This window comes from Olea europaea, unplaced genomic scaffold (assembly GCF_002742605.1).
Source record: "Olea europaea var. sylvestris unplaced genomic scaffold, O_europaea_v1 scaffold239, whole genome shotgun sequence".
NCBI lineage: Eukaryota > Viridiplantae > Streptophyta > Magnoliopsida > Lamiales > Oleaceae > Olea > Olea europaea.
In genome coordinates this window covers 346,207-360,009 of record NW_019242055.1, presented here as the reverse complement: position 1 = coordinate 360,009, position 13,803 = coordinate 346,207, and the positions used below count along the sequence as shown (strand labels likewise).

At 27.5% G+C, this 13,803-nt stretch overlaps 1 protein-coding gene across 1 annotated transcript; it reads left to right on the top strand.

Annotated features, from left to right (window-relative positions):
- Positions 1 to 9,707: 9,707 nt before the first annotated feature.
- On the top strand, positions 9,708 to 13,405 carry LOC111381907. Its single transcript, XM_023005754.1, has 5 exons — positions 9,708 to 10,018; positions 10,151 to 10,221; positions 11,284 to 11,389; positions 11,820 to 11,952; positions 13,088 to 13,405. The coding sequence occupies exons 1-5, from the start codon at positions 9,930 to 9,932 to the stop codon at positions 13,250 to 13,252; spliced, it is 564 nt and encodes a 187-aa protein (XP_022861522.1). The 5' UTR covers positions 9,708 to 9,929; the 3' UTR covers positions 13,253 to 13,405.
- The last annotated feature ends 398 nt before the right edge of the window (positions 13,406 to 13,803 follow it).

The window sequence follows — 13,803 nt, the reverse complement described above, 5'->3', positions numbered from 1 at the left end:
CACAGATCTATGGAGTTGTGATTTGTGGTGGTCGATAGCAGAGGTTTGGTATGGTTGGTAGGTTATGTGGTGGTGCAGTTCAGGGTGGTGATTTTACGATTACTGTGGTGGTGCTGTGCTGTGCAGTGCAGTGAAATGTGGTGCGGTACGGTGGTGAGATGGTTGGTGGTGGCGGTGTTCGCTTTTTGGATTCTTTTTTTTGTTTCTGTTTGTTATAGATTGTAAGGTGACACGGTGGAGGCTCCAACAGTGTGCAGTGGTGTTGACGGATTGTTGTGAGGTCGTAGGGATGGCTCTGGCAATTGTGGTATTTGACGATGGTGCTGTGTGAGGTGCGGTTTTGATAGTGAGATGTTGTTAGTGATGGTTCTATCGAGGTGGTGGTGGATCTGGCGCGACGATGTGATGGTGTTTTTCTGCGATGTGTTGATTTGTATGAGGTGGTGGTGTTGCTGTAGGGAGGTGGTGGTTCTGGCGACAACGATGGTAGTGCTACTGCTAGAGATAGCGGTGAGATGCTAGTCGTAGGTGTTGGTGGTGATCACAAATTATCTAGTTGACTGTTACTATTAAATTGGTTAATCTATAACTAATAAATAATACGTGACCAATGAAATAGATAAATTGTGACAAGAAATAATGTGTGATCTAAAAAATTATTAATTTGTGATCAGTAATTTAATAATTTGTGTCTGTATAATAAGTTGTGACTTATAATATTAGTAATTTGTGACTTATAAATTGTTAATTTGTGACCGATAAACAAATTGTGACATATAAAATTTTTGAATTGACACCGTAAAATAAATTATGACCTAAAAATTCTGATTTGAGATCGAAAAATAATACATGATTAACTAAATCGTTAATTTGTGACCAAATTATATAGATCTGAGATCTCAATGTATTTAATTAATAAAATATATATTTAATTAATTAAATTATAAATAAATTTTAGTAAATATCAAATTTTTGGAATAATTTTTGAACTTAGTTTTGAAATTGATGATACTTAACGTTTTAGTTATGAATTTTTCAAACAAATTGATTCAAAAGGGAAAAAGAAAAGAGAAGTTACATTCTTCTACATTCAAACATAATTTCCTCAATCATTGTTCTCGTCTATTAAATCCCACCCCATAATAAACCAAGTAAAATATTCCACCTCGTTATCTAGCAACTAAGGAATTTTTGTGAAAATTACGTTTGAAAATGTACGTGTCTTCTTCTCCGATTGGGCAATAACCATGAGACGTACATTTTTGGTAGTGCAGAGGAGGGTGAAGTCAGGTCGTAATGGCAGAAGCGTATGTGATTCGGGAAGGTGGCATCCATGTAAATTTCTTTTTATTTTTAATTTCTTCCTACTTCTTTTTTCTATTTTTATATTTTTTGGTCTTTCGTTTTTTTATTACATTTAATGAAATAAAGACGATGGACTAAAAGATCATGTGCATGGTGACGCATGACCTTTTAACATAATTTGTCATCAAAACTATGCAAAAGGACCAGCATCCTCCAATTATGTAAGATTATAAAAGTGATCTTCAAATAAATTTAAGAATGAGGATCTACGTGAAATGTTAATGAATGTTTGAGGACCAAGGTGCAAATTTCCCTTCAAGCTATAAAGAAATCGGTGGCGTGGAAATGTGGGTGCTTCTCACTTTAGTCCAGAATCCTACTTTTTTGTTATTTTCAGTCCATACTACGTTTCCTCAAGGAAATACATGAAAATTGCCTAAAGAAAATGGCTACTTTTTCATTTTAACCTTTAACTTATTCAAGTACCTAAAATACCTTTATATAAATATTATACATAAGTCTTTATTTTATAGAAACTTTTCATTCAAGTCCTTAAAAATTTTAAGAATTTAGCCTCTAAATGGATAGTTAAAGTTTTTAGAAGATTTATAGATTTATTTGATTTTATAGATTTATTTGATTTTTGTTCGCTCAAAGTAACACCCCCTGTTTGGTATTAGGGTCATAGAGATTATGGAAATTAGATTAAGAAAAATAAATAATTATTGGCATTTAGAAAAAGAAAGAGAAAGTTATATAATTATTGTCAATTAGAAGAAGAAGAAAGAGGAAGTTATATATTTTTAAAACCTACTTATAATAAATTAAAAATAATGACATTTACAATAATTAAAGAACTACCCAGAGAAAAAAAAGAACAAATATTAGAAAAAATAATAATAGAAACAATAAAGGATATATATATATATATATGAAGATGAAGAAATCAATTTATATTATAAAGAGAAGTATGAGTGCAAATAATAATACAAATTTGAAATTAAACAGATTATTTATAAAAATGGAAAAAATACAAGAAGAAATACGAGATATAATATTAATACTAGAATGAATAAGAGTATAAAATAAAAGACAATTAATAAAATTAAAATGTGAAAGATTAAGATTTGAGAGTAAATATTTTAATATAATAAAAGAAGGATTAGTAAATACCAATAACTATACTAATAAAAAATTTGAAATAATAATAGATAAAAAAGATGATAAAAGATGTAAATTAACTTATATGTTAGAAAGATGATTTTAATATGTCAATAAATGAATATATGGAAGAATTAAAGTCATTAATAAAAATGTTAATAAATGATATACAAGATTTAAGAAATGAAGTAAGAGAAACAAGAATTGATATAAATATATTAAAAATTAAAACTAGAGAAATAAAAGAAAATAATAAAAATAAAGAAAAGAAAATAGATAAAAAAATTAATAGAAAAAGATATGACTCGAATAAGAAAGAAAAATATTGAAAAATAGAGTGTAGTAATAGAAACATGAAGTATGGATAATGAATTTAGAAAAAAATATATTACCAAAAATATTAGAAGAAGAAGAATAGATAAAAAAATATTAGGAAAATTAAAAGTAGAAGAAAAAAAGATAAAGATGCATGAGGAATTAGATTTACTAGTAGAAATTTTTGATCAATTAAGTCTAACTAATATAAATGAATACCAAATTTTAATGAATATTGAAGGAGGATCTAATCCAATAGGAACCTCTAAACAAGAATTACAAGATTAAGATGAAAGATATACACCTGTATATAATAAATCATATAGATAATTTTATGATAAAGTAAGAGATAGACAACCACCTAAAGGAAATAAATATAGAGATATGTTTGAATTCAATGATAATTATGATAATCCTATTAATCATGGAGGAACAAAATTAGATTTAAATTGCAAAATAGATACTAAAAATGCCTTATTAACTTGGACAGATTCAAGATATTATTCTTTTTATTTAATAAAGATGGCATATGAGAAAATACTGAAAGAAAAATAGATTTCTTAATAGTATCCTTTGAAAGAGATGTTAAAAATTGGTGGGAAAGAATAAGTAATGATACAAAAACATTAATAAAAAGAAATGTACAAACAGAGATAATAAAATCGATAGACAATGTATAGAAAAGTTAGTGGAATATATTTCAGATGAATTTTTAGGAGAAAATTGGATAAAAATGCTGAAAGAGAAGAAATAAAAGAAAAAGACAATACTAGAATTAAACTAATAAATTTAACAATATGTGATATGTGTAAAATGTTAGAATATACTTATGAATTTAGAAATTATCATTATGTTCAATTTTACAGTAATGAAAACTAAGAAGTATACTAAGATATGTACTATAATAAATTATCAAGTTCGTGAGGAAGATATTTTAAAATAGAATTTGAAAAATATGTTAGAGATAATGTTGGAATACCAAGAACTTTAGGTTCAAGAATAAAATTTTTATTTGAAAGATTTACATATGTCAGCAAAAACAATTAAAGAAAAAATCAGGAAAACTAATTAGAATATGTTGTGAAGATATGGAAAATCCTATACAGTGGGGATGTAATCCTGAAAGAAGGTTTAATAAAAGAAAATTTAAAAAAAATTAAAAAGTTAGAAATTTTAATAAAAAATATATAAAACCTAGAAGAAGATATTAGAAAAGAAAAAAATATCACATATGGTCAACAGAAAAATAAAAATTATAAGAAAAATAAAAGTTAATGTAAATGTTAGAATTGTGGAGAAATATGTCATATAAGCCACGATTATGATAAAAAGAAAGTTAAAATATTACAAAAAGAATATTTGGAAATATAAGATGAATTAAGTGAAATATCAGATATTGAAAAATATTAAAATCAAAAAGTTTACACAAGTGAAACAGAGGATGATGAATCAAAATCTGAATAAAGAAATGGAGGAAATAGAAAGTAATAATATAAATTTACAAGAATTTGAAGGAATAGAAAAATATGGATTAAAAGTTACTTTTGATAATAATAAATTTTGAAAATTACAAAAATTATCTTTAGATTTAAAAATAGAGAAATGGAAAGTCTTAGATAGAATTTAGAAAAGAAAAAAGATAGCAGTAAATGAATATCACGAAATATAAAAAATCATAAATGTAAGAATAACATATGGACAATATAAATTAAATCTTTTAACAAAAAATACAGTTGAAGAATTATTAACAAAAGTTAGTAAAAAATAAAGTGAAAAAAATCCAATATGTTTATTTAGCAAGAATATAAATAATGTTTAAATAATTATTTAGAGAATGAATAAATTCACCCTTAATTATAACTTTACATGATGGAAAAATAATAAATTTAAAAAATAATCATTTAAGAACAATAGAAGGAAATCTGACATGTCAAAAAATAATGTTAACATGTTACTCAAAATATTGTGTTTTATTAAAAGATAGAAATTTTAATGAAATTTTAGGACTACATTTTAAGCTGCATAGAGATGATATCATGCAACCAGGTGATCAAATTATGACTATAGTGTATAGAGCTTTATACACATTTACCAATTCTAATTATGGAAACATTTATTCCAATAAACCTTATATTGGAGTACATAAAGAATGTAAGGATATTAGCAAAATAATATAACCAAATAAACAAATAAGTTTAATTTCAGAAGAATATGAATTTAGCATAACAAAAAATAAACCTGAAATAACAGAATTAAATGAAGAAAATGTTCTAATAATATAACATTTAAGGATGAAAAATTAATTAAAAGATCAAAAAGTTTTAGAATACCTAATAAAAACCAGTTAGAAGAACTTAATAATATAAAAGAAGTAAAACTATAATGGAATGTTGGAAATATGAAAATAGAAGGAGAATATTGTAATGAAAGAGAAAATATAAATGGACAAAATATATTAATATATACAGGAGCTAGTGAATGTCATATAGTTTCAATCAGAAATAAAGGATTAATAACTCATAAAACTGATCAATATAGATATGTAAATTTTGATGGGCAGATACATATTACAGATTTGGAAGTTAAGGTACCAAGAAAAATTAGAGGAATAAATAGTTTAGTATCATGTTATATAGATAAATGTATGGATATAAACTCTTATATACTTTTAGTAATAAGTTTTCTAAATGGATTAAAAGATTATAATATAAAAAGAGAAAGATTATACATAGTACATGATGAACAAACTATATTATGTAAAAAGAACAAAATGATTAATCAAATAAGTTTTTCATTAACTGTATACATATACAAGTTACTATTGTAGAAATAAATATAACAATTTGTGCTTTAATAGATACAGAAAGTGATGTAACAATATTTAAAAGATTTCTGATAAAATCATGGAATAATAAGAGTAATATAAAAATAACTGGAGTAACAGGAGAAAGTACCCAAATAATAAAAAGTGCTGATAAAGCTAGTATAATTCTTGAAAATAAACAAGTTACAACAAATAAAATTTATAAATATGATAAATTAGAGTGTGATATATTATTAGGAAATGATTTTATACAACAATTTCAATATTATAAAAAAAATAATTATATGATAATATTACAAACACCTTGTGGACATTTATTAAAAATTCCAAGAGAATCTAAAACTTATAGAGTTCAGCCAGCCCAACGTGGTGATAAATGGGGAAAAAACCAATAATATTTAATGAAATAAAAAATAAAAGAATATTGCATAAAAAAGTTTTGAAAACGGGAATAGAAATTAGTATAGAAAAAATTATTAAACAATTAGAAAAAGTTTATGAAGAAAATTCATTATTATTTTGGAAACCACATCACCGTAAAACTAAAATAGAATTAACAGAAAATGTCATAATAAGAGTCAGGTCAATGATATATACTATAGAAGATACACAAAAATTCAAAAATTAGATAAAAGAATTATTATAATAGAAACTTATAAGACCAAGTAATGGACCTCATAGTAGTTCAGCCTTCATGGTTATAAAACATTCTGAACAAATTAAAGGAAAAGCTAGAATAATCATAAATTATAAAGAACTAAATAAATATAATAAATTTGATGAATATTTTTTACCAAATAAAGAAGTTTTAATAAACCTTGCAAAAGGAAAATAATATTATTCTAAATTTGATTGTAAATCAAGATTTTGGCAAATAGAAATGAAAGAAGATAGTATACAATATATTGCATTTAATACACCTCAAGGAAAATATGAATGGTTAATAATGTAATTTGGATTAAAAAATACACCACAAATATATCAAAAAAAAGTGGATAATATATTTAAAAAGTTTAATGAATTTATAATTGTTCATATAAATGATATACTGATATATTCTAAAGTAAAGAAAAACATAGGAATCATCATTTAATTTAATTCATAAATGAATGTAAAAAAGAAGGAATTGTATTTTTTTAAAAGAAATCTATAATAGAAAAATAAGAGATAGATTTTCTTGGATTAACAATAGATAAAAGAGGAATAAAATTACAGATTCATATATCTAAAAAGATAGAAAGTTTTTCAGATAAATTAGAATCTCAAGAACAAATACAAATTTTTTAAGGATATTTAAATTATGCAGAATGATTTATTGAAAATCTTTATAAGAAAATGCATAAAATACAAATTTTGTTAAGAAAAACAATATTAAAGGATGTAATGAAGAACATACAGAAATAGTTAAATCATTAAAAGAAGAATATAAAAATTTAACAAAATTAATATTTACCAGATGAAAAAAATAATTTAATTGTTAATACTGATGTCTCAGATAAATATTGAGCAACAATATTAAAAAAAGATTTAAATGAGATTTGTAGATATTTAAGTGGAACTTTTAATCAAGTAGAAATAAATTATACGACTCAAGAGAAATAATTACTAGCAATTATTATATGGATAAAAAAGTTTTCATTATTCTTACTATCCAAGAAATTTACTGTTGAGACTTATAATTCTCAAGTTGTAGGATTAGTCAGGAATAAACTACCAGCAGAACTTCAATACAGAAGGCTCCATAGATGACAAGCTTATTTAGCATTTTATAATTTTAATATAGTTCATATTAAATAAGTTAATAATTTTTTTGAAATTTTCTTAGCAAAAACATAGAATTCGCTGATTGATAAAGCTAAAGTCATGGAGTTATATCAATCTATCCTACATATACAAAAAAGAACAGATTTTCTTAACGAAGAATTTGAAGATATAAATACTGGAGCAACACAGATCTCAGAGATGTTCAACTCAAATTTAAAAATATTGTTGAATATCACTACTGAGCATCATAAAGAAGCAATAGAACTCAAAAATTAAGTTGATGCTATTGCAGCACAACTAAATATATATTATTTGAGACAGATATACCAAAGAGCTCATAAATAAGTTTTCTAAATCAATACCAAACAGGGACAACTGGAAGCAGCAATGGACCCAGATGTGACAATATATCAACTGATAAAAAAAATATTCTATTTCAATATCATCAACCAAAAAAGTGGTAATACATTGAGATAAAAGAGATTCCAAAACTATCAATATCATAGAACAGGATGATACAATCCCTTTAGGTCCAAAAGAAAAAGAGTGTGCAAAAATAGTCAGAATTGCTTATGAAATAAAAATAAGTGATTTATATTTCATCTCTCCGAAAAATAATGTTTATCTTAGAATAACGGCCATGGAAGGAGGAGATCCTTTGTTTATAAAGATTATGGCAGATTATGGATTTGATATATCCACGAAAAGATTTGATTGAAATTTCTAAATTTAATGACATATTCATAAAAGAAGTATCAAGATTTGTCAAGAGACGAAAAATATATTTAAAATTTTATTCAATAAGTTCTGAATACGATGGAGTTGTTTATTATCCAGTTGAACATATAATATCAATTTGGTATGTAGCAGCTAACTTCCAAATAGATATGAAGGAAAATGATAGAAAAGTTTCAACAGTGACAAAATTATGGATCAAACATAGAAGAGCACTTGGAATTAAGGCTATATGAATATTGCTAAAAAATTGTTTGATAAAAAATTCTCATGCTCTTCAATATGAAAACTGGATGCTGGTATCAAATGGAGAACATGGAAAATTAGAAATCTTAAAGGACTACATTACAAAATTCGAAATACATCAATTTCTAGAATGTCCTACCACTATAAGAGTATCCTGCCAACTAAGGGAGTGCTCCAACTACATGTGAAGACATAACAGATAAATGATAATAATAAAAAAAGATGCTCTTTAGATAAAAAGTTTAAAAAGCATGTGAAGACATAATAAAAGGAGGACAATAATAGAAGCTCATTTAATAAAAATCTAATGATGCATGTGAAGATGTAGGTCCAAGGCTGACATTAATAGAAAGGCAAGTGTGACTTTGCTGATGTATTGAATGATGTAATAGATCAATAATAGAGCCTCATATATTTTTATAAATAGAGTCATTGTAATGGATAGAGATCGTCTTATCTTGAAATCTCAAATTGTAATCAATAGTCACTCTTAAACTATCCCCAGTCTGAAAAACCAGTTTTTCTGGAAATCATTGTATACCAAATAGAAATCTTGTAAAAGTTTTGATAGAAATAAAATTTCAATATTTTGATATCAATATGAGTTTCTAAATCTTTATTTCCAATGATTCTTGAAGGATCTAATAGAAAGTTTCCTTCTTATTTTAGCAAAAAGAGAGTTTTTCTTGAACAGAAGTTTAGAATTTTATTCTTTAGAATTGATACAGTGAGAGCAAGAAGCTGAAATAGTAAAAATTTCGTGAAGGCATGAGGCCATTGAAGGAAGCAGTTTACATATTCAGAGTTCAAATGTCACTCAATTCTAAAAATAAAGATCCAGATCAAAACTAAAGTAAAACTATTAAATTTTGCTAAAATTAGAATGAATCTTTTTTAGATCTTAGAGAATTAAAAGGATTAATTGCATGATTATTTGTATTAATGGCAGGATATACAATTGAGGGATTAAATAATTTGTTAGAAAAAATATTAGAAGAAATAAAAAATATTATTTCTTAATTAAAAAATATGAATGCATCTTCTGAAGAATATAATATGCTTAATGAAAAATATGGACAGTACGTTAAAGATTATTCCAATTTACTTGATCAAAGAATGAATTTATATGATAAAATTTAAAATAGAATAAATATAAGATCAAATAGTTTTAAAAGATTGAAATAGATGTTGCAATATAAAAAAAATCAGGTAATATAGAATTTTCCATAAAAAAAAAAATAGTAATAGATCAAATAGAAAAATCCCAATTTTTCCTCGCGTAAACAAATCTTATACAAGGAAAGGGAAATACGTGATTCCACGAAACGACATCGTTCTCTCGTCTGGAACTCTATTTTTAGAATCTGAATTTTGTTAACAATTCAATTCTCTGTCAGAAAATGCAGAAAGAAAAAAATTCAAATTATCAAGAATTTAATTCAATTTCAGCATTTTCAGTTGTGCATCAATCTGCGTGATCTATCTTTCAACTGAATTAAATTAACAAGCTCCCCAGGATAATTTAAACTGGAGAAAAGAAATCAATAAAACCGAAAGATCAAGAACAATACTTGGAGAGATGACAGGCTTGCTGAAACGGTTTGGATTCGGGTTGCGACCATGGATCCGGAAAAGGATCGTCGACCCACTTCTCCAAATACTTCGGAGGTAATTTTCGTTTAGGTTCATGAATGTAACTTCGAAGATTACTGATTTTAATTTTTTTAGTGGAAATTGGTTTGGTTGATTATATTCTACTGAATTATTTCATAATTTTTTTGTTAATTTTTAAATTGACAGGGGGGCGGAGCCAAAGCAATTGGCATTTTCAGGGTCTTTAGGGATTACCTTGGGTGTCTTCCCCATCTGTGGTATGTTAACGTTTAATTGAATTGTTATTAAAAACTAATTATATTGAGATTGGATTGAGCTTCAAATTCATGTTTCTTTTAATACGTTGCCCATTAATTTCTCCATTTTTTAAAGCAGAAATGGAAAATGGAAGCTTATCGAGTTAATTTCCACTGTAACTCAGTTGCTCAATAGCTTGTTAACTCTTTCACAAAATTACTTTTCTGAAAATCTCAAAATAGTGTTGGCTTTGTAAGATCAGCGGGAAAAGCTAAGTGTATCCGAAGCATAAGTAGCTGCATTTGTCTAGCTAGTAGAAAAAAGGGAGATGTAAGAAATGATGATTTTAGTTGTGTAATATCAAGTGCAATCCGATACACTGCTATTTATATGAGAACAATGAATTGATTAGTGAAGTTAATCCAAAAGAGAGGCACAAGATATATCTTAATTTGTAGGGTAGAGCTGCATTAATACCATGATATTTATAGAATACAAAAGTAGATTTCCTCGTATTTCTCCTCTGTTGCTAATTGTTTTTTGTTTCTGGTAATTAGAATGCGAAATTGCACATCCAGAAATTTGGTTTTTATATTTTCATCTACGCATCTGAAATATTTCATCGCTCAAAGTTCACATACTCTAAATTTCAACATTGGGCTCCAAAGCTGCATGAATGTATTCAATTTTCAATCTCCCAAAAAAGATAATATGTATGTATATAAAATTTCTGTATTTCTCATTGATGTTTCATTTTACAATAGAAAAACTGATCTATCTATTTTAGTGGATGCAGCCTTTAAGTCGGATCTTAATATTTATGGAAGTTTCATGGTCTTATTGACTAGGTTCATGTTCAGAGTGATGTACTATTACTTTTTTCTAATATTAATTTTTCGATTTAGTTTCTGATTTAGGTAATTTACATTGTTCCCTAAATACTATTTATATTATGTGGTTATTTTCTGATCTAACTTGGATACAGTAGGGAGTGTTAAAAAGCAGTTTGTCTTGCAGACTCTATGGGGTTTCCATAGATAATTTTGACCACCACCTTATATTTCTTTAATCGTTTTTACTAGGGGTTACTGTGTTTCTCTGCGGGATGGCAATTGCAGTGCTGGGATCTCTTTGCCATGCTCCAACTGTAATGCTGACTAATTTTATAGCTACTCCTATTGAATTGAGGTAACTTTTCACCGAGCACAAGTCATAGGTTTTCAACTCTCGCTATTTTGAATTGACACAACTTAATGATTTACATACAGTTCCATAAAACACTTTCGTATAATTATTTATCAAGTTTTTAATTCATTAGCTAATATCTATGCAAGACTAATGGCCCATCATATAACTATCATCCATTGTGCACCTCATGTTAATTCCTTCTTGTGTTTGTACAAAATGTAGTTACATTTCTTTCGAAGTTTTTGATTCTGATACAAACTCTTCATTAACAATCAGTTTGAGGTATATTTGAAATAGTAGAAGTAATGATTTCCTTTTGGGGTATTATTTTTCTGCAATGATTTTCATGCTAACATCTTCGGCTAATCCATTGTTTCTTGACAAATGTCTTAAGATCCTAATTTGTTTCTTTTTGCATTTTATATTGTAGTCTGGTGATTCCATTTTTACGCCTAGGTGAATTCATTACCGGTGGGCCTCATTTTCCTCTAACATCTGATGCTTTCAAGAAGGTGTTGACTGGCAAAGCTTCACGAGAAGTCTTACAGAGCATTTTCCATTCAGTAAGTAACCAAATTTGATCTCTCTAATCTTATCCTTATCTCTCTCTGTTTCTCACTCTCTCTCACCCCCTCCTCCTGGCATCTTTCTTCTTCATTTAATTGGGCATACGTCTACTAGGGAATATATATTCATTTCTTCGGGTTATACATGCAATCTTGTTTGTGAATCATGACGGTTGGGGGTTTTACCACTTCTATTTAAAAGTGCAAATAGAGAAGTTTGTCCATGACTAGAGCTAAGTTAGCATCTTATAGGCTCACGAGGATTAATAGGTATGGTGAAAATGCATAGAACGCAACGAACAAAGAACGAGACTTGTAGAAGAAAGGGGAAGAGAGAGAGAGAGTAGAAGAGGGAGATAGATTGGGGAGGAGAATCAAAGAGAAGATAGAGAATTATTAGAGGGGAGAAAATATCAATTTATTCAATAATCAAGTCTTAAATATTAGAATACAAAGACCTTTATATAGTATAAACTAATTTAATTTAAGTAGGAAACAACTAATAAAATATTATCTAAATTGGAAATTATTTCATATAAAATATCTATTAGGATTTCCATAAGAAAAACTGCTCTCATGCTTAGAAGATTTTTGGAAAGATAATCATATTAACCCTATTAGAATTAGATTTAACCAGATTGGCTTGCCTTTCTATTCTAAGAAACATCATAGACAATCCATCATAGTTACATAGATGAATTGCTTCACAGAGTTCTAGGAATGCCATATTGCAGCAGCAGCAACACAATCAGACAGAATATCTTAAAATGGCAAGTGTGTTATGGTTGAGGGAGAGACATATTGCATATGATTTGAATTCTGAACATTGATTAGCTTTTTGTAATTTCTCTGAAAGTGGATATTAACATCTTTAGAGAGGCTAAAAGGTTCGGTGAAGCCATAATGTATTCTCTTATCTCATTTTCAGTAAATATTAAGCTTTTAAGATTGGAACTTTATAAATATGGCGTCCTAACATAGTTGACATGGTTCTATTTTCTGCGTGTTATTAGAAATTTTGAACCTGATGTATATGCACACTCTCTAATTTTCGATTTCCTTAATTTTCTCTAGTGATCTCCATTTAATTACTTCAGTCCATTGATTGGGTAATTTCTTAAAATATATGCAGTTGTTGGGATGGGTTGTTGCTGCGCCATTTATCATGGCAACACTCTATATACTATTATTGCCATGTTTCAAGATCTTGGTTCGTAAATTCAGCAGTGTTCCTTCAAGCCCAAAGAAGCCGGCCCACTCTCTCACAGAAATCAGGCTAAAAGTCAGGGATGTATGAGCATAATACTGTTATGTGCAATAACTATCTATCATTTACCAAAAAATGTAACCCCAAATTACGTCTTCTTGTTGGTAACGCTGTTGTACATAAAACTTAACACAGCCTTTTACTATAAGTGTGTAAATATGAATTCTTGTTTCCAATTCTGCATCTCTCATCCCGGATTTGGCTCAATTCTTTGACAGATTGCCGATCCTTACTGGTCTACAAGGCCCGACTCTTGGGCAGATTGTCGAACTGTTCTTAGTAGGCAGGACGAAACCAATCCTGAACTACAAGACAAGCGTAATGGCACAAGTCGAACTCGTTTGATTACTTGGGGAGTTGAGTGAGAAGGCTTTTAAGGTTTGGTGAGGGTGTCCAATCATCTACAGAAAAATATAAATAATCTTGAAGTATAGTATAAGGAAATGAATGGTCTAATCATTGTCAAGTACATAATAAGGTGAAAATGACAGACGTTTGATCAATTCATATAATGGTGTATACATTTAAAGACACAATAAACCTTTTCTCAGGTATTACAATTAATTTTCTTATTGTAGATA